The 22,583-nt window shown below is 40.6% G+C and overlaps 1 protein-coding gene across 11 annotated transcripts in view; it reads right to left on the bottom strand.

Moving 5' to 3' along the window:
* The window catches only part of PARD3 (par-3 family cell polarity regulator), a 578,687-nt gene that overhangs the window by 93,234 nt on the left and 462,870 nt on the right, over positions 1 to 22,583 (bottom strand). For 10 of the 11 annotated variants that reach the window (XM_073002940.2, XM_078378538.1, XM_073002942.2 and 7 more), the window contains one exon: positions 19,790 to 20,041. In XM_073002940.2, the coding sequence (XP_072859041.2) occupies positions 19,790 to 20,041 (252 nt within the window). Of the gene's footprint in view, positions 1 to 19,785; positions 20,042 to 22,583 lie in introns of those variants that run through there. The other variant, XM_078378543.1, reaches the window with a different exon arrangement.

Genomic DNA, 22,583 nt, shown 5'->3' with positions numbered 1-22,583 from the left:
ACTATTTGTCGTCATACAGGGTAAGATTACAGAAAGCTTTTTTTTTGTCCCTCACTGCAAACAATTCACAAATCCTTGCATACATAAAAGTTTTTTTTTTCATGCAAAATACAAGGGTTTTTTTTTTCATATTCATACATACGTACTCAGAGAAGAAAGTATGTTGCTGAATTTCATCATGGTCAAAATACATGCAATTGATCAGGAAAACGCCTGATTGCAAGGCTCATTCACCACTGAGCAGGTTTTAGGTTTATTTTCTTTTTTAAGGAAAATGAGCTGGAAGACAAGCATAATTCTTACACCGTAAGTAAAGTGTAGGTGTGATGATTCTGCATGAGCAAGATCTGCAATTGCTAGAGGAAGCGCTTGGTTTTCTGATTCTGTTTTGATGAAACTCTCTGCCACTTCAAAGAATATTTGCATTAAATTACAGCTGGTACATTATCTCTTAGGAAACTAGCTAATATCCAGATGCCTGTCACCTGTGACATCAAACACTGCCACTTCGTTTTATTTCAGAAAATCTTGCTCTCACTCCTGTCCTATGTGCCACATTTATAAAAAATACCATCAGAATGTTTTTCTCAGAGGAAAAAAAAAAGGCAGGGGGAGGGGAGCAGATGTTATATACATATTTATGTTTGTACTTATTAATCCGAGATTGCTACTTAACGTTAAGATCAAAAACATTTAAATGCTTCTTACTGTTCTCCTTTAAAGTTCAATAGCAGACTGAAATGTCCTGGCCTTTTTGAAAATTCTTTGCTAGACTTTTCCTTCAACTTCTGTTGACAAAACCTTATATTAATACCAGGCAAAGACAGTAAGCCCCAAATTGAGGAGTTATGTTCTGCAGATTAGCTAGCCTGATTATTGATGTATTTATTATTTATAGCCCACTTTTCCTCCAAGAAGCTTACGGTGAGGTATATCCCTTCCACGTTTCACCCCGCCAATAGTGTTGCTGGATAAGTTCAGCCAAAAAACTGAATGACCCAAAGAGAAGGCTTACACTTCCCCACAGCTGGGGGACGGAGGGCAGATGCTACTCACTCTCTCCTTCTGATTCCTCCTCCTCTTCTAACACTCCTCCACCAGCATCAACTTTTGCTGTCCCCATTTCCCCTCTCCCCTTTGGTGCCTAAATTTGATGGGTCCTTTTTCAGAGCAAGTTACTGAGAAGTTGGGGCAGCCACTTTGGGCCACCATGGGTTTTATCCCAAGTTCTGATGGTGCTGTCCAAGGTGCTGAAGCTGTTAAGGCTACAGGATCAGCACACTGGACAGCTCTGGTAATGTCTGGATTAAAATTCAGGGTGGAATGCGTTGCTTGCCTCTACTATATATCATAACACCCTTTTGTGCTGCTGCAGTAGTGGCAGTCCCTAAGGCTACTTTGCCCATAATGTTGCAGTAGGAAATGTCACACCATGCCCATCTGATGCCTCACCTGAAGGTGAGGCTCTGGGTGACTGGCCATTCCAGATAGTCGATGAGCAGCCAACATTACCCAGAGAACCAGCTGGGTGGGCCAATGCAGCAGAACATATAGTGGGTTCTTGAGAGCACCCATCTGTATTTGTGTCTCACTCTGAAATATCCTCAGAGCACATGGTGGCAGCAACAACTAAGTACAATTAGCCATCACAGTGAAGGAGGGATGTAACTCTGTTGTCCTTCCTTAACTGCTCCTTGCAGCAAGGAACTTCACTCTTCCTCATCGGATTGCTCGTGCTTACTGAAAGTCACTGAATGAGCTTCATTGACCATTCATTCAGATTTCAGTTCTACTTTGATAATGAAGCCACTACATCTCATTGGCTGAGAAGAACTATGGCTAAACTGATGATGTGATCTGGAGGCTTAGCAAACTGGAGACAACATCAGGTGGAAACAACCCCATTGATCAGGCAAGAAAGGGCTTTTTAACTGTGTTGGCTAATGCTAGGCATTCTTAATGTCTTTATAGGATTTATAAACCACAAACGAAATTTGTAGTGGCTCAATTGACTAGTTCTTAGCCTCAGATCCTAAAGTTTCAAACTGAAAATCCAAAAACTCAAATATTGAAGTTGTCTGGCATCCCAATTTAGCTTTTTGCATAGCCATAAGTTACTTACTCTAATTAGCTGGGGGGTTCTGGAAAGTGTTGTCTGAAAAGTAACATTTCCTTCATCAAGGTCCAAAATTATTCAAGTTCAAAGCAAATGAAATACCTTGCAATATATCTATACTGTATTCCACAAAACAACTACTGGTAAAGAGTTAAGTGGTTTGCAATGATTTTGGTCAGCTTAAAAAGTGTCCTGACAATAGACACAACCATCTGTCCCTTAAGTTCTGTTCAGCAAGCTCAGTTCATGTCTATAGTATAATGTGTAATAAAACATTGATTTCAATGTGATGAAACAGACCAGAACAAAGTATGGAAATGAACTTTTGAATGAAGCAGGGTTGGAGGGCAGTCTTAAAAATAGCCTGTTCCCATAGCACTGCCTCCATGTGCTAAAAAAAGTACATGAAAGATCAAGGATAGGGGTCAAAGAGCTGTCCATTCACACTTCTACCATGTATGCAATTATTCAAAAAGGATGTTAGTAAAACAACAGAGTGTAATTTTGGGCCTCTGATGCATGACACAATCTATAAAAACATGGACTGTTAAGTTCTGCAATAAGAAGCAAACAAGCTTCTTATTGCAGAACTTAGAAACATCTGATAAGCCCTAAAAATCCTATAAATGGGAAAACTTTTCTAAGTGTGCAAGAGAAACTTAATAGGAAATAAAGTAGATCAAAGAAGGCTTTGCTCTTTCTTTAGTATGGGAATAAGGGTTAAACATACAAGATCAAAACGACCTTTCCATGAACTAAGATTAGTAGTAAAAAGCTCAGTGGGGCAACAGTTCTGGAATACTTAACCATTTTGATTTCTAAAGTTGTTTATTTTTTTTTAAGGCTTGCTATCTCACAGTTCTGCAAAGGTTTCCCACCCACCGTTCTGATTTATTTTTCTCCTGGATTCCAAAGCGTTTAACTCTATGAAGCCATAGACCTAATATATCCTTGGGGAGGGAAACACTGTGTAGGACAGCAACCCATTTGTATGTAGGCTATTTCCTACCAGTCCACCCTGAATCTGTCCAGAATGTGACCTTCCTAAAGCTCTGTATTTTTTTTTCTTCTGGGATCCCGAGGAAAAAAAATAGTGCAAATATAAAAGTGTAAGGAAGAGTGGGATGGGGTTAAGATACAGCTCAATCATCCCATGTTACTTATGTTCCTGAAGCCTTTTGTATCACCAGCAGTATCATCTCTTTCAAGATTTTGTTTCAGAATAAATCAACTTCAGAAGCTTCACAGCTGAGGAATTTTAGCTCTAGGAGGTGTTTCTGTGACTTCTACACAATTAGTGTCTTCTAAAGACTCCACTTTTCCCCTTCTGCTTTGATCTCTTCCCACTTGTTTCTCGTCATTAATTTTCTTAATCAACTTTTGTAACACCCTTATACACATGGCACAGCAAATCTGATTGAACTGCGACAATCTAAATAACTTATATTGCTTGTCCTGCTGTGTCATCCTTGTTTAAATTGGTCTGAGACAAAGGAAAGAGACAAGATTACAATAGAGGCAGAATCAGTAGTTGGGCTTTCATTTCTGCATTTTAGAACTCTGGCTAATTCCAGAGGAAATGAACCGACGATGAAAAATAGTGTTAAAAACCTAGAAGTATTTGATGATGGTAGCAAATACACAAAGTATACAAGAACGTCAATCTTTTAGAGTTTTTATTTTTATTAGGGTGGAAAGGACAAGAGTCAAGCAGCAAGTGGCTTTCATGGCCGGGATCCGATGGTTGTTGTGGGTTTTTTTGGGCTCTGTATTTTTCTTTTAAAACAGAGCATGGACAGAGTTCCTCCTACAGTCCTCTGAAGATGCCAGCCACAGAGACTGGTGAAACGTCAGGAAGAACAACCTTCAGAACATGGCCCAAGAGCCCAAAAAACCCACAACAACCAACAAGTGGTTTGCTTGATATAGTCAAGCACCTTTTTTACATGTTTACAAAAATCTGGAAAAAAAAAACCTGGACCATTGCAAGTTGTGTTGGACATGTGAAATATCATCTTTGAAATGTCTGAGAAATTGGTCACAGAGCGTCCACCATCTGGACCAGATGACAACCAGCCAAGAGCCACCTGGAATAGCTCCACTGGATGAGACTGTGAACATGCAATTTTCCTGCAGAATAAGTTTTCCTTTGCTGCCACAATCACTGCAGAAATAAGCTTGATAATGACTTTCAACCCGTGTTCATCTGAGTGCTACATCTGGGCTCTACAATCGAATAGCGATCTAACAGCAGTTCCCAATCTACAGCTCTCAAAAGTTTATTCCAAGTATTTGATAGGAAAACCTGAAAAGCCCCAAATTGGGAAATGTTGTCTCACAAATCCCTTCGAGTTAACCCTAGCCTTTCTCAAATAAAGACACACTACTTCCAAGAGCCAGTGTGATGTTATGGATTCCGGTGACCTGAAATCTCCGCTCAGCCACTGAATCTCACTAGCGATAGTTGAGTTTTCAGTAAAACCACTCCTTTACAAACCTTAAAAAGAAGTTAACAAGCAGTGGAGAGTGCAGTAATTCAGGCATCTGGCTGCAAGAGCCAGAAGTTGATTTCTCCACTGTGCCTCCTTGGCTAAGGCCGGACTCGATGATCCATAGAGTCCCTTCCAGCTTTGCACTTCTAAGACTCTAAGAGTCTAAGATGAAGAAGCCTTGTTTGCAGCAGCCCTGTTTAGACCAGAATGACAGAGCACCATATCCTGCTAGAGATTATGGGGTTTGTGGCTTGAATAATCTCTCTTGCGTGCCCATTTTTTAATTTTTTTTTTAATCTAGTAACTTCCTAGCAATCTGGAACCCTGTCAGCAAGCACACCTAGTGATCTCTGAGTTGTTTATGATGATGATGCCACATTTCTCCCAACAAGGGACCCAAAGCGGCTTTAAGCATCTTTGTAAGTCCTTCATATTAATTAAATATATACCAAAGCGATTTTGACAGGTGGATGGATGGACTGACAGATTCTATTTCTAGACTCATGTTAGACCCAGTGTGGTGTAGTGGGTAGAGTGATAAACAAGATCTTAGGAGATCTGGGTTCAGATCCCTGCTTAGCCATGGAAACTCATGGGGGGAGGGGTCTGGAACTGGTAAAACCACTCTTTATGCCAATAAAGGTTATGATGATCATGATGATGATGGTAAAACCACTCTCTAAATATCCCATGTATTTTGAAAGCCCTATTAGGGTCAATGTAGGTCAATTCCAACTTGATGGCACATTGTTGTTGTTTAGTCATTAGTCATGTCCGACTCTTCGTGACCCCCATGGACCAGAGCACGCCAGGCCCTTCTGTCTCCCCCTGCCTCCCAGAGTTGGGTCAAATTCATGCTGGTAGCTTCGGTGACACTGTCCAGCCATCTCGTCCTCTGTCGTCCCCTTCTCCTCCTGCCTTCACACTTTCCCAACATCAAGTTCTTTTCCAAGGAGTCTTCTCTTCTCATGAGATGGCCAAAGTATTGGAGCCTCAGCTTCAGGATCTGTCCTTCCACTGAGCACTCAGGCTTGATTCCCTTTAGAATGGATAGGATTGTTCTCTTTGCAGTCCGGGGGACTCTCAAGAGCCTCCTCCAGCAGCACATATGATGGCACATAACAGACATTAATTCCTTTTGATGTTGTGTTCTTAGGATTTGATATTAAGATATCAAATGCAGCAAAAAAGAATGAAACAATGACTATAAATCCAAATGCTTTTACAACGGTAACAGGAAATTTCCTTGTTCTGCTCCCTTATGTACAATTTGGAGCCTTTGCAACTCCCCTAAAACTCTGAAACCCAAAGGAGAGAAGAGCATGCACACACACTACAGGGACAGAAGATGTGACCATCTATTATAGAGAAATCTAGAAATGGAAAGTGCAAATGACCTTTTGGTCCCCTTATGCCTTAAAATTTGCCTGTTCACAGGAACCTTGCCTTGGCAGATCCAATATAGGAGGAGTCTAGGATGTATTTATCCTTCCTAAGAGGAGGCTTTGAATTATGTAGCTAGCGTGAAAACGATTATACAAATTAAAATTACAGATGTTAAACTGATTAAGAGGTCAAATAGGTGCAATTGGCGCATACGCACGTATACTCTCTCTCTCTCTCTCTCTCTCGAAGAGCAGTGCTTGGAACTGTCTGTAGCTTCACACCATTTCCAAAAAGAGAAACACATCTTCTAATCAAGCCATTACTTCCAGAAAATTATTGTGCTGAGAAGATTGAAGATAACTCTGTAAAACCTTATGGCTTGATCAATTGTGTTTAATGTGCTCAGGGAAGGAAAGTTTCCCATCTCTTTATGGGATGTGACACAGGAGGGTTGCTAAGGAAAGAATATAACATCAAAGTTTTCAAGTGTTATATGCAGAGATGCTTAGTCTGTCTGTCCTCACTGAATTCCCAATCTGATGATAATTATCTGCCTATGAAAATTCCTCTTCCTTGTATAAAAAAGTGTACCGTGACCGACTATTTTCACACTGCTGGTCTTTAAGGTACCACAACTCCATGTTCCTGCTTTCCTGCCTCTTTCCATTTTTCTATTTATTTCTTGCTACACAGGCTAAAGTCCTCTTATTTTTTTTTTCTTTTAAAGGAATCAAAGGATCGGTTAATTATTGGTATAAGGGGAATCTATGATGTATGCATCTTTGTTTACATGACACCGGGTATCCTTGGGGGTCAAAGGTGTACATGCTCAGTAGAGATGAAAAGGCCTACAAATACCTCATGGTTCGTTGCACAAAGCACCTGCTTTCCATACCATTCATGCATACAACACTTTGTGGTTTGAGAGTGGTGGTGAGGAAATGAATAAATGACTTCCTTCTCCTCTCATCCTCTGTCTCAGCAGTGCTAAAAGAAGGTCAGCAGGAAAATCCTGTCCTCATCTCTTCCACTCCCCACCTACCAATCCAAGCTTTATCAAGCTTCAGAGAACCCACCTACTCATGAAAGTTATTCTGTTTCCTTTCTTGTACAACCTCTGCTGGAACCTTTCTACTGCTTCGTCCTCCTTCTGCAGATGCATAAACATGTATGCAAATATTTCTAAAATATACACACCTGAATAAGGCAAATGTTCACAGCTGTCCATGTGTCAGTATAAAAAAATATGCATTAACATATACATGCATGCATACATGTGTTGTAGGATGAAATAGTATTGTCTTCATATATTTTACCTAGACTATACATGGAGCACAACGTTTTCTGGTGCACAACATTTCACATAGTTGTATTTGTTGCAGGCATGCCTAAAACTGATTAACTTACTCCTGGTTGCTTCTCTAAATCAAGACAAAGAAATCAACTCGGAAGTTGGTTCCAGCAAATGGGACACATTTACACATTCACCTATGAAAAACATAGACTTAATTCAGATAACGAAGGCAGTGGTAACTCTGCTAAAGAACCTTGAAAGACAGAAATTTAGAGTCCAGTGAAGCAAAATTATTCTTGGTTCTAGCTACTGTCCTATTAAATTCTGATGCCTTGAACTGCAGCAATTTTCACTGGTATCAAAAATGCCGCAACTAATGACAGTTAATGAAATTCAGCCTCCACAAACTTTCCATGTAGCTTTAGAAGCCAAACAATGTAAGCTCTGAACATCGATGAAAGCCTTTAGAGGGCATTTTTTGAAATTCAAATGAGGTTTGAGATGAATCAGCAAGCATACTAACTGGGAAAGATGGCTCTGCTTTCAATGAAAAACATGGGTCTGGGACAACATGGACAACAGCTCCAGCTGCCTTGCTGGACAGACGTCTGAAGAGTGAAGAGGGAACAAAGCAGGAGATCTACATACAAAGATCGTAGGTCTTCCTTTGAGAGACAAAGATTCAAAATCTTTTTTAAAGAATTAAAAAAAAATACTCCCATACTTCAGATCAAATACTCAGCCCTTAGACTGCAAAAGATAGAGTCTGACTTGTTAATACGTAGCAGGATACACACTTATGGGACTCTGACTATGGGAAGATATTCAGCAAGGAAGTAGAGAGCACAGTAGGTCAGAAGTGAGCTCCAGGTTATTCCAAATAACAATGGCTGGTTATTAGACATTGACACTTTGCATTCATATCTCTGGGGATACAAATACGAAGCGTGGCAGTACAGATGCCACGGAGGTTCATTTCCTCCCCCCAAAACCGGCTGGTCCACTCACCAGTCACTGCATGGCACGTGCGCCCATCCTGTTGACATTGCACCAATTGCGGAAGTAGCCCAGCCGGCGTTTCCCTACCTCCCTGCACAGCCAACCACTCAACAGCTGAGTGGGAAGACGCATCATCCCACCTCCTCGCCAGAGTGGTCGGCTATGCGGGGAAACGCTGGCCTGGCTACTTCTGTGATTGGTGCAAAGTCGATGATGGATGCATGCACCATGCAGCAACCAGTGGGTGGATTGGTCAGTTCCAGGGGGAGGGAATGGACCTCTGTAGCACCTGTGGTGCTGCGCTTTGTATTTATAATCCCAAGGATACAAATATGAAGTGCCCATGACTACTGGCTATCATAGGCAGTACACTACATTATTGTTTTTTTTAACAAGTGTGTAATGAGCAGTTACCTAGCAGTTCGAAAGCACGTAAATGCAAGTAGATAAATAGGTAACGGAGTTCCGTGTCTAGTTGCCCTGGCCACATGTCCACAGAAACTGTCTACAGACAAACGCCGGCTCTACGGCTTCGAGACAGGGATGAGCATCGCGTCCTAGAGTCAGACACGACTGGACTAAATGTCACGGGAAACCTTTACCCTTTACCTAATGAGCAGTTATGGTTTGTCTGATGAACCCTTCTGGAAAGGGCTAGTCAGTCTTTGGGTGTTGGGGTGGGGCGGAGGAAAGCAGTTTCAGTTTGATGGTACACCTGAGGCACCAGGAATTCAACCAGCTGCTGCTACTGTACCTTGAACACTGCTGAAGAAAACAGCCATGTTCAGTAGCCAGTTCATATCTGCCACTTCGCAGATCTGTCCTAAAATAAATGACCACATAAAACTAGGGCTTCCCATTCTTCCTCATTTTCACTTATTGTATTCTCCACTGCTGTTTTATTTCCTCATGTCTCCCAAGTGAACTAATTTGAAACTGTGAACTCTGTGGGGAATTAAGCCACACATTTCTATTTGGTTTCTAAAAACATCATGAAGAACAAGTGCTAACAAGTTTCATATATGAAATGGATTTTTGAGCTATCGTTCTTATGTCACCTTGAATCTCTATATTACAGTTGTTGTTTTCTACACGTAGCACACACTTATGAATGCAACACTACTTTCATAAAATGTTGTGGGCCTGCCCTCAAACATTTTTTATTTTCCAACATATACGTAAGAGAAATCCCATGTTCTCACCTAATAACCAGACTGAATTAAGCCTTTGAAGACGAGCAGAGTAACAAACAAATGTCGGGGAAGAAATGTTTCTGCCCAACAGATGCCTGAACCTTAAGTACACTTTTTAATACATTTGACCAATTAGCAGTCTCTGAATGTTGGAATCATTTTAACAGTGTCACGGAGATGAAAGAGCATATCTTTGAATGAGAAAAAAGAGGGAGTGGGGAGAAGATTAAATTATGTGTGCAGTCATAATGAATCAAAGACTAGAAGGTGGTCTGCAAATCAGCAAGTTTTGATGAAATATTAAGGAAAGTGATTATTGATGAAAAATGAATAAGCTTCTGATTTCAGCAACCCTTAAATTACATCTTGCTAATTAACACAGCTTAGATGCATTCATTCTGTGCTTGACAGGCATTTACCCTGTTTTTCAATGGGTAATGTAATATGACTTCATATATTTACGCCCTCTTTACCTATACAGTGGTGCCTTGCATAGCGAGGTTAATCCGTTCCGGATTAACCTTCGCTATGCTGAAGCATCGTTGAACGGGGCAGGGAATTCCATTGGAACGCATTAAACATGGTTTAATGCGTTCCAAATGGGCCGAATACTCACCATTCAGCGATGCTTCTTAATGGCCGGCAGCCATTTTCGCGCCCTCCCCTCGCTTAATGAGGGCACGAAAATGCTGCGCGTGGCCATTTTGGGCCATTTCCGGGCTTCCGGTGGCCATTTTGGCCGCCTAACAGCTGATCGTCGAGCTTCGTTTTGCGAAGATCGGTAAGCGAAACGCTTACCGGTCTTCGCAAAGCGAATTTTGCCCTATTAAAAAAAACGTTGAGCGATCGCATTAGCGATCCCAAAAAAGGGATCGCTATGCGATTTCATCGCTGTACGGTACGCTCGTTAAGCGAGGCACCACTGTACCTTTCAGGTGACATATCACGTCCTCTGAGGTTGATTCCAAAATGAATGAATGGGGTATGTGCAGAAATTTCCGCCTAAATACACCAGCTCCTTGTCATATCTAGAAAGCACTCAACCAACAGAACTCTTACGGACTCAAGAGCTGTCTGCTAGTTGGAAACTACATCAGAAAATAGAACCTTATGAGGGTGTCAACACAGTTTTCCAATGATAATAATCATTTATTATTATGATGACTTTTCAGGGTTTTCCAGGAAGAGAATACTGAGACGTGGTTGACCATTTCCTTCTTCTGGAAGCACCCTGGGACTGTGCAGCTTCCTGAAGGCCACACAAGCTGGCTGTACTCACTGAAGGCACAGTGGGGAACTGAACTCTTAACCTCTGGCTCTGCAGCCTGATACCTAAGCCACTGAGCCATCCAGCCAGATCTCTTCCAATGGATGTAATAAAAATGTATATACTATCTGTAACAATACTATTACTACTACCACTATTCAGGCAGCAACGGCCATACTTGTAATTGCTATCTATTCTATAATTGTTTTCTAAAGTATTTAACATACTGTCAATTTTGTTTTTTATTTTAATGTTTCATTGTGTTGCTGTTTTTACCATTGTTATTATTGTCATTTTCAATGTTGTGAACTGCCCAGAGTGGGATTTCATCAGATAGGCGGCGTAACAGCCAAATAAATAAATAAATAAAATGAAATGAAATAAAGTAAATAAAAGTAAGCAGAAACAGAGCGAGTGTTTGCATGATCAAAGGAAGCTCCAGCATTGCTTCAAATGATATGCAGAATCTTTTTCTCACACATGTTGTTGCACATGCATGCCATGGCGCTTAACCTACCAATTCAATACAACTAACAGAATGGCCAGCATATAAATGGGGCAAGACCAACAAATCTATAAAAGCCAATACTGAATTGTGTCCTTAATAAATGCTGTGTTAGGATCACCATATTATTTTATATTACTGTAACTGTAAGCAATTATTTTATATGGAGCTCTGCTTCATTAACTACATTTAATAGTTAGGCATCATAGTTATTTCATTCCAGAAATCTTGGATTGCTAGAGTTGAGTATATCAGCCCACAAACAAAGCATCCATTTCCTTGTTTGTACCCCAGATTTTATTTTTTCTGCTTACCACATTTTTCCATACAAACAAGTTGAATTCTGTAATCAGAGGAAAACAAACCGGTTTGCTTCTTACATATCCTGGTAACGGTATTTTGCCATTCCATTTCTGCATGGAGACTGCAGCATTACATCGAGGAAACAACACAAGTCCTGACACAACCTCTAAAGTGCATTATACTTCTGTGAACTTTCTAAGGACAGCTGCTGAACTTGAACAAAACATTTGCAGAATGTAACTGAGCTATTCCTACCTCATAACAGAGAATTATTGTTAAGTGACCTTCAATTATTTTATCTGTAAGGTGCACTATTGGGTGAGCCCTCCTTCTCTTCCTGTTTTGAAACCTGCTAGCGGAAGACCACTCCTCTCTTATCTTTCCATACATTCTTTCTTTTATAGTCTGTCGTAAAGAACAATGCCTTAAAAACCAACAACAAACAAATAGCCACCAGTCCTATGGTGATAAAACAAGCCTTATTAAAGTAATAAAGGAAACAAAAAGGCTTTATATGATTATATGTCCACTGTAAATGCTATGCTGAGCCATTCTTGAAGCTGTATTGTCTCTTAGTCTTGCTGCAGAGATCTGAGAATATTTGAATAAACCTCTTTATGAATCTTCTCCACTATATCTCCAAAGTCATAACCCAAACATTGGATAGAGTCACAGCAAATATACCTCACAATAGGGGCTCTGCATAAATCCTCATGAATTTATATTAAAGCCAGATTTTTATTGCATCCATGTTGGCAGGAAGGAGAAGTAGTAATCTAAGACCACTAAAAGTTAGTGGCACCAATTGCTTCCTTTATTCTGAGTCTGTAGAATAGCAAACAATTCTTATCAGCCTGTTTGGACAATTGATGAAGGAGATGTTTGGGTTCAGGATGTGAGCCGTATATGCCCTAAACTGCATATGAAAGAAAACCAAAAAATAAAGTGGAAAAAAATCAAAAGGCAGTTATCATCCCAAGAAGATGGGAAACAAGTCTTTTTCATGATTACTTCTCCTCCACTTTTCCCAGTTTATGCTTGCTTGTGGCGAATGGTTTAAGGCAACAACAACAACAAACCTTGCAACTGGCTGTACTTCTACTGAATCCAGACAGACTGGTTTGGGGCAATGTGCAAAAAGAGGCTTAAGATGGGGGTGAGCAAGCAGTTTTGCAGATAACTAGGAAATGGTCACTGATATAAATTTACCAGGTGACCTAAGGCAATCCATCATCTCTCAATCTAATCCACTCTTCCAGCAATGCTAAATTATAAAAAGACGTTACGTGAACCAACATGAGCGCTCTAATACATCCCTAACAAGAGAAACTGTGTTTCTGTTTGAGGACCACATCCCTTTGGAGTAAAATTTTGATGACAGCTGAGTTGTTGATGGATGATGGGGGAGTGAAAGGAATAACCAGAGCCAAAGGCGGCCGGGGACAGCTCTTTGCTTGCTTGCTGCCATTTCTTCCTCCTTTTTCTATCCCATGTCTTCCCCAAATACTGGACTAATGACAAGGGACATGTCACCCTTGTACAGAGCTGAGTTGAACCCTGATGGCTGAAGTCAAGAAAAAGTTTCTGCAGACATCTCACGCTCTAATCACTTGTGGTCAAAAATAGTCCGACTCTCTTGAAATTTTAACTGTTTTTTTTTTATTGTGCCTGTATTTTTGCCTATATCTCATGTGCATCCATGATTTTGAAATCTACAAATCTATCCGCTCTGATTGTTGCAGATTATTTTCGAAAGCAGAGCAATGGCTGCAGGAAGGCTTAGGGTGAAAGGATGCCTACCATCATCTAAAGCATTGTATAAATCTATAGTGAGAGCTGGACCATAAAGAAGGCTGACCGCCGAAGAACTGATGCTTTTGAATTGTGGTGCTGGAGGAGACTCTTGAGAGTCCCCTGAAGGGCAAGGAGAACAAAGCTATCCATTCTGAAGGAAATCAATCCTGAGTGCTCACAGGTAGGAGAGATCCTGAAGCTGAGGCTCCAATACTTTGGCCATCTCATGAGAAGAGAAAACTCCCTGGAAAAGACGCTGATGTTGGGAAAGTGTGAAGGCAGGAGGAGAAGGGGACGACAGAGAACAAGACAGGTGGATAGTGTCATCAAAGCGACCAACATGAATTTGACCCAACTCCAGGAGGCAGTGGAAGACAGGAGGGCCTGGCATGCTCTGGTCCATGGGGTCACGAAGACCTGGACATGACTTAATGACTAAACAACAAAAGCTACAATGACACAGGGCACAGTGACAATTAGGACCAATGCATGTACTCAAAAGTTTTAAAAAATCTGGAAGTGTGCTTTCCTACGCCTACTTTGAGGTAAAATACATTTAGAAATATGTATTTTATGAGAGTCTTCAAAAGTATGTATAGTTGTAAGCATTTAAATGTGATTATACAATTTTCTTTAAAAAGATAGTAAATTAACGTGAATGTAGAACAGAAAGAAAATGACTAAATACATCCAAAAATAATATAGACAAAAAACATAAAAACTTATCTCCATCCTATTTTAACTTTATCTACCTGTCTCAGAGAGAACTTCCAAATGCGTTCTTATTTTTGATGGGGAAAGAAAGGGATTTACCTCATCAGGTTACTTGCTTTGCAAAATTTTGTGAGAGGGAAGAAGAAGACTTGTTTAGAAAAAGCTTAGGCAGACTGACTGTTTTTGAAGTTCACAGCGATCACATTTGTCACTGAGGTTCAGAGGCACATATAAGAATCTCACACAGTGTTGGGATGAGTGGGAACACAGGCATCCTGATAGTCTCATTAAAAGTAACTTACAAAATAAGGTGCTGCTCAAGAAAACTAAGCTTGTCTATTGTGGGATCTATGATTACCACACAGCAAACAATCAAAGTCAATAGGCTTTATCCAAACTTGTTCAACCCAGAATGCATTGCAGTTGGGAGTGATAATTAAAGAAAGATGATATTTCAAGTTACCATACCCTCCCTAAGGTACTGAAAGAACTGATCCAATCCTCCATTTTTTGAGTAAAAGAAGTAAATGTTCAGCATTCAACAGAAAGTGTTATTCTGAATAGTAATTTATATTTCTCCATCTTTTTTTCAGTTTAGCAGGAAGCTCAGAGTTATATATATGTAAAAAGTAGTACCTCAGACTTTAAAGATCATTGACATGACAGATATTACAAATGTGTGTAGGCATCCTTCAGTCTCCAGAGACTATGGCAACGAGCTCTGTAAGGAGGACTTGGAACAGCGTCTAGTGTGGCTGAGAAGGCCAATTCGAGAGTGACAATCCCTTCCACACTGAAGACAAATACAATCTGTCCCCTGTCCAGCTCCCTGATTTTGCTGCTTTCGGGACTGCCTCTTCGCCTCGACCTGCTGTATTATTACAAAAAACATTCAATATAATATTCAAATATCTTGATTTTCCATTTTAAAGAAATGATAAATACCTACTATTTTGCAGTAGTAGTAATGTATGCCTACGGATACCCAAGAAAGTGTGCTTTCTATAGTGATCTCAGAGAGCAAGTTTTTATGTTTCTATAGTATGTTTCTAAATATTGTAGGGACACATTCTGCTGCCCATCAGAAGTAAAACTGAGGTAAATATTGCTAGATAAACAAAAGTTAAGTGCTAATTAAAACAAACAATTGTAGTCCTATGAAAGCCTGTCACTATTGTGATTTTTTTTCTTTTTCAGTAAAAACACACAATGAAAGAGATGAGTTTTCTCTCCATTTCATCAATTTCAGCTAAAAACTCTTCAGCCTAACATTCCTTGAGTATAACCTGATTCCACTTAGGAATAGGAGTCAATTCACAGAGGTCTCTTCTTTCCTGTGTTTCTTTTTTTCCAGCAGCAAAATGAATGCAAAAAAGCACATGATTACAGCATTTATGGTTCCATTAAAGTGTCCAGAGTAAGTTGTGGGATTCCAGCCTACTATTTTCAAGCTATTTAGGTTTACAGCAGCACAGTGCCCATTTCATTCCAATTATATCTATGGACAGCGTCCTCTTAGGTGGGAAGTGATGGCAGAGCAATAGCCAGTAAATGCCCATTAGCAGCTGTGTTTTCTTGGTCTACCTTGATGGTAGACCGTAGCTCTATTTCATATATTCATTCATTCATTCATTCATTCACTCCTCTCTCACACACTGAAACACATATACACACACATAGAGAGAGTTGCATAGCTGTACTGCTGCCTAAAACGAAAAACAACAAAAGCATGGCCTGTATTGATCAACCGTTTGTGTTTTCTTCCATATGATGTAAAACATTCCAGCTACAGACTTCTTAGCTTGGCTAAAAGCCTTTGCAACAGGAATGCAATTCCCCAGCTGCCATTTGGTATGGCAGAGGAAAATAAACCAATTATAAACTCCATCTTGGGTTTGACTGTTTGTTGTTGTTTTTTTAAAAACTTTTTTCTCCCTGTAAGGCCTGAAAGGACGAGGTAGCCGCCTGAGTAAAAGGAAGCGTAGCATCCCCAGACATACCATGACAATTCCAAAATGTTACACACAACTAATAGAGCAGCAATGATCCATGGAATCTGAAGCTAATGGAACCTTTTCTAACCAACGGTCACAAATTATTGGTTCCAGACATTTTCACCAGCAATGATGATGCTGACAAGTTGACCACAAGCTATGGCAATCATTCTGAAGATAGACATAAGGTACCCAGAGGAGTTTAACAGCCCCTCCTGATGGCATTCTACCGCGTTTCCCCGAAAATAAGGCAGGGTCTTATATTAATTTTTGTTCCAAAAAACACACTAGGGCTTATTTTCATGGGATGTTTTTTTTCATGTACAACAATCTATATTTATTCAAATATAGTCATGTCATCTTCTTCTGGTTGCTGCACAATGGTGGAGAGTTGGGTTTCACTTAACTGGGGCTTATTTTTGGGGTAGGGCTTATATTACGAGCATCCTGAAAAATCATACTATGGCCTATTTTCAGGTTAGGTCTTATTTTCAGGGAAACAGGGTAGAAAGTACTTACTTTTTAATTTATCTAGTGCTGAATGGACATGTGGCTATGTTCGATAGGAAATGACTTCACAGGAATTAAAATGACTGGCTGAAATCCTGTTGCCAAAAATTACACTGTACAAGGCTGATTGTATCATCAGCTGTGGCAGTTTTTTGGAAATTAAATTTTTCTGATTCTCTTCTGAAAGTCCCAAGGCTCCCTTGCGATCTCCTTCATCATGGGGAAGCCATTGGGGGACGTGGGCAGGAAGTCTTCAATTTGAAAAAAAAATTGTCATTACTCATAAAATCATCCTGGTGGCAGTCATTTTTGGAAGCTAAATAACTCTTTCCCCATCCCGTAGCTACCAATGTCTTTCCCATGACAAAAAGATTTCCCAGGGAAGCCTTTGGACCTTCAGAGCAACAGAATCAAAAAAAATTATTTTAAGAAAAACCTGCTATGGATGATCAGGCATATGAGGCATGAATTCCCCTACTGGATTTGAGCCACTGGGTTATAAACAGGGTGTGAGGGAAGTCGTCAGCAAGGAAATGGCCTCACCACTAACAAAACTCTTCATTCACATTGTCTTGACTAAATTTTCACATCAATGCGAATGGGTCTTAAGAGAGACTTCCTCAGATCCAGTTTTGTGCATTTATATTCTTGATGAACCTGCCATTCCTTTGTCTTCCCCAGAGGTCTCTCATTCATTCATCACACAAAAGCAATACTAATCTAAACCAGACAAAAATCCTCAGCCTTGCTATTTTGGAAAATGAGCACTTTTTGACAAATAATGTAGATCCACCATTAAGTTCTATGGAAAAAATGCTGCATTTGGGGAGGCCAGCACAAAGTAACTCAACCCTTGGAAGACTACTGATGTAGGGTCACTAGAATCTTCCCAAATCTTTGCATTTCTGAAATATGCCGTTAATGCACTGTCTGCTGGAAGTTTTGCTGATGGACATTTTGCTGATATTAAAATAAATAGGGCCCTTACAACCATAATTTACCTACTACTATGCTTGTGGAGTTTAGACTAATTGGAGCAAGACTTGGTATCTACATGTTACACCCTTGCACAGTTTCAGTGGCTTCTGCATGATTACTGATGTCATTTCAATGACGCCTGCCTACCTTCTCCCAATACAGTGGTGCCCCGCATAGCAAGGTTAATCTGTTCCGTATTAACCCTCTCTATGGGAAACCGCTCAACGAAACGAAAAAACCCATTGAAACGCATTAAACTTGGTTTAATCCATTCCAATGGGCCCCGAAACTCACCGTTGAGCGATGCTTCCCTACGGCCGGCAGCCATTTTCGCGCCCTCCCCTCGCTTAGCGAGGGCGCAAAAACGCTGCGCTCGGCCATTTCGGGGCTTCTGGCGGCCATTTTGGAGCCACCGAACAGCTGATCCACGGGTCGCAAAGCGAAGGTCGGTAAGCGAACCGCTTACCGACCTTCGCTATGCCATTTTCGGCCATAGAGGCCATCGCTTTGTGATCGCATTAGCAATCGCGAAAACGTCCTTGCTATGTAGATTCGTCATTCTACGGTGCGCTCGCTAAGCGAGGCACCACTGTACTCTAGGTCAGTGGTCCCCAACCTTGAGCCTCCAGATGTTCTTGGACTTCAACTCCCAGAAGTTCTGGCCAGCAGAGGTGGTGGTGAAGGCTTCTGGGAGTTGTAGTCCAAGAACATCTGGAGGCCCAAGGTGGGGAAGCACTGCTCTAGATCACTGCTGCATTGTGAAGTCCAAGAGACTGACCAGTTTTCTTTACAATAAAACCCCTTCTTAAAAGAGATAAGAGGACTTGCTTCTGTTTTAATACACATAAATGACAACATGCACCTAAAATAAACCCTTGCTTTTTTGAACACTATAACTGTATTTAAAGATTGCAAAGGATTTGACGTAGATTTCTCAGCAACTGCTTACTTACATTCTGGACAGGTTTCTCTTGAAAGCTTTCAAAACAACCTTAGTCCAAATATGTTTTTCCCCCCTTGGCATTACACAGAGGTCTAATACACTGTGCCCCAAAATGACTGTACTATAAATTGAATAATGCAAGATAACCTTCTGAGAAAGAAACATTATTTATTATTTCTTGGGGCATAGAGAACAATTGGTAAAGAAGGCAAGGCAAGGCGATGCTGGGTTGGAGCAGAAGCAGGCTTGAACTTAAAACTCCCCTGTTCCCAGGCTGGTCTTCTCGACAGGAATATTTAGCATAATATTCTAATAGCTGGTTTTGAGAAATAAGTAAGAAAAGGGCCTTGCCCTTCTCAAAACAAATACTGGCGGCTAAATCAGAATCTCCAGCTGGCTATAGTCTCCAGTCCACAAACATATAAAATCATTTTATATTTTTCTAGCAATTAGAGCCCCGGACTGGGGATTAGGAAGTCCAGGTTCATAAACCTCATGACGTCATCTGTGGACATCCTTTCAATGTCAGAAGCTAGACTATATGACCCTTTTGATCTCTCCCAACACTAAATTATCTGATACTGTCATTTCACTATTGAAACTGGAGAACAGAGTATTTCATTACTACCATGGTCAAACTTACAAGAACAACAGACGGCTAGCATCTGAAAAACAGTAAAACCTAAAACAATAACAACATAAATTAATTCAAGGTCTAATTCCAGTTCAACAGCAGCCTCCAACACTAGGCATTGTTTAAAAAGTTGTCAGAACCAAACCTTAAAAATCAAAGCATGCTGGTATGAAGCAGTCAAGAGCCTAACAGAGAACTCTTGGCTTGGAGTTAAGAAACCGTGAACCAAACATTTCTGCTCCCCAACCGAGAAAACCAACTGTACATGGCCATGGTGCTCCAGGTATGGCTTTAGGAAAAACAAAGGCAGATTTGGCCATAAATACTGCAAAATTATTATGAAGACTCCAGATAATTGCACCAGCAGATGATGTTCCATGTGTGACGTTAATGTGAATTACACTAAACAGTGTAATTTGGGACCAAAAGCATTTTCAGAAGATGATGAATTGAGTTGGAACCATCTGAAAAGATTGCACTGTTCATTCCATTATGGCATGATTTGTGTGATATATATTACACATGCTTTTAAAAAGCCATTAATAAAATGCAGTTCTGGCATTACAGTTGATGAACTGTCACCTTTTCCACCAGCTTTCCCTCTTGCACCAAAAAAAGTACTAAGCAGACATTGGAAGCAAAATATTGACTGATGTCTGGTGCCTACCTGTCTGCAGGTGAAGACTTTGCATTTCGAGCTTTCTTCACTTGGGCATATAATGCTTCCACCGTTGGCCCTTCCCTTGGGCTCTGTGGGCGATTGTTCATCGTGCCGCTGTTTGTAGAGGAATGATAGGAAGGGATTCCAGCATACATCGATTCTCCATCACAGGCAAAAGTCCTATTTAAATCTTGGATCTCAGCGTAGTCTCGTTCCCGAGCTTGTCTCTCACGAAATTCTCGAGTCTTGGCTTGAATTCTAGAAAGGAGAAAGAAGGCTAAGAATTGGCTTGAGAAAAAGGATGGCACATAAATTCTTATTTTCAGGAGTAAATAAAAGTTGTGGGTTAAAGGACTTTTAAATCCCCAAATATTAAGACTGCAATATCTGAGATGCATGGATCTTCACCTTGTTTGGCTCCAGATGTGCACTTCCTTACCCTTTATAATAGGGGTGAGAAAGTGCATTCCATGGGTCATATCTGCACAAAAGTTGTTTCTGCACCCCCAATGCCTCTCTGCTCCCCCAAAAAGAAGGAAAAGGAAGGAAAACCTTTGGCTCTGCCACCTGAGACCTAAACCACTGAACAAGTACAGTGGTGCCTCGCTAGACAGTTACCCCGCATGACAGTTCTTTCGCTAGACATTGACTTTTTTCGATCGCTATAGCGATTCGCAAAACAGTGATTCGTATGGGGGAATTTCGCTGGACAATGTTTGGTCCCTGCTTTGCAAACCGATTTTCGCTAGACAACGATTTTGACAGCTTCCTCTGTGCTTGCAAAACAGGCGTTTTCGGGACCTAAGCTTCGCAAGACAGCAATTTAAACAGCTGATCGGCGATTCACAAAGCGGCTTTCCTATGGGCGATCTTCGCTAGACAACGACGATTCTTCCCCACTGGAACACATTAAACAGGTTTCAATGCATTTCAATGGGGAAATGCTTTTCGCTAGACAATGATTTTGCTAAACAGCGATTTCAGTGGAATGGATTATCATCATCTAGCGAGGCACCACTGTAGTTTCCAAATGCCTCTTAGAGCTTGAATAATAGTATAATACACAGAGCCATCTTGAGCATTCACTAGACATTAACCCTTTGATTATCCACATAATTGGGACTGTCCTAGAAACTCAGAGTAAATAGGATGTTTAAATGCTTTCACATGTAAAATACTGAACACCTTTAGAGTGATTTAGAGGATTCAAGTGGCTTCTTGATACGATCAAATTCAACGATAAGGACAGCTCATTTCAATAATTACATATTAAAAACAATAATACTTTAAGACAAGGGAAAAGATATATAGGTGGGTGGGTCTGGCATTTTGAGGTTTTAGACTCTGATCACCCCAGCTTTTCCAGAATTTATGTATGGGTCTTGGAAGAATGGCTTGGTTCTTTACCAGTTGTCTATTTATGAATCTGGCAGCAACCTGAGCAAAAGAGCACACAGTGTTATAGCTAGACATTCCTTCATTGGCCTGGAGAGAAATCCGTGTGTGGACCATGGAGAGCCTTTGGTCGAGTATGCTTTTCACATTCCCTGAGTTATCCCTAATCCTAAACTAGGATGTAACCACCAAGTATCAAGTGACAGAATTCAGATGGCTAATTTTTTTGTACTGCACTTCTGTTAATAATACTGGCATAAAGTTCAATGGTGACATGTAACAAGAACAGAAATGGAGATAATATGGGAAAGGTCCCAATAGGGCCCTTTGGGCAGGTATGGAACATAGCAAAATATTCACAAAATGAGACTGACAAACCAGGGTTCGGTAGCTTTCTCGGGTACTATAGCTCTTAATTTTGTCTCTTCCCACAGCTTGGGCTGGCATATGTTATGCCAAGGAGAGCAGAGCTTGACTGGCTGTCCATAGCAGCTTTCCTAGATAGTCTCAAGTGGAAGGAGTGCAACTATCCCCAATTACAATGCATAACGAGCATATAATGCACAGTTTATTATAGTTGTGGCTTCTTGAATCCTAATCAATAGTGTCCCCAATGTAAGAATACAGCTGTTCTCAGTAAGGGATAAATAGGAAAATGCTTTGCTCAGCAGATATACCGATTCTTCTCCACATTCGTATGTATGCTGTTATATAAGTTTAGCCAAGGAGCCTTCAGCCTGGAACATTTTAGTTGATTGTTTATTTCCTGAACTCTGGACATTCACCTTTAAGTCAGACACACAATTTAAATTAAGATTAGACCTACTGAGGGAAACATCACTGGTGCATTCTGCCCAAGCCTTCTCACGGTATTAGGATTTCTAAACTTTTCACTCTCAGGGAAAGTTTCCCACATTTATCTATGCCACGAGGTGTTACTTAGATACTGCATTTTGTGGTACATGTTTAATCCATCTGGGACACTGGCCAGACTTCTTGGGTTTCCCCGACACCTCACAAGAAGCAAAAATATAGCCTAAAACATCTCCAGCACGCTCTTGGAGCTACAACTTGTGAGGAAATTATAATTACGTGGGGCAGGTTGTCTTCAGGGAACAGTTATAGCTCAGTGGTACAGTACATCTTTTGTATACTCTCTTCCACAGGTGGCCAGACTGACCCCATCTTTGTTGTCCTTCTGAGAACAGACAAAGTCCTTTCTCTTCACGCAAGCCTTCCCACATTGATTGGCTACCTGAGTGTGATTTTTAGATGGACTGTTATGTATTATTGCTTTGACTGGGTTTTCAATACCACTCCTTCTCTTAGCGCTGTATTTGTTTGTTCCTTTTTAATATTTGTATACTTCTGGTTCTTAGCTTTAATGTTGTCTTTTAATTATGTA

This window comes from Pogona vitticeps, chromosome 6, assembly GCF_051106095.1.
Source record: "Pogona vitticeps strain Pit_001003342236 chromosome 6, PviZW2.1, whole genome shotgun sequence".
NCBI classification, from domain to species: Eukaryota; Metazoa; Chordata; class Lepidosauria; order Squamata; family Agamidae; genus Pogona; species Pogona vitticeps.
This window is presented reverse-complemented; position numbering and strand designations above follow the sequence as displayed.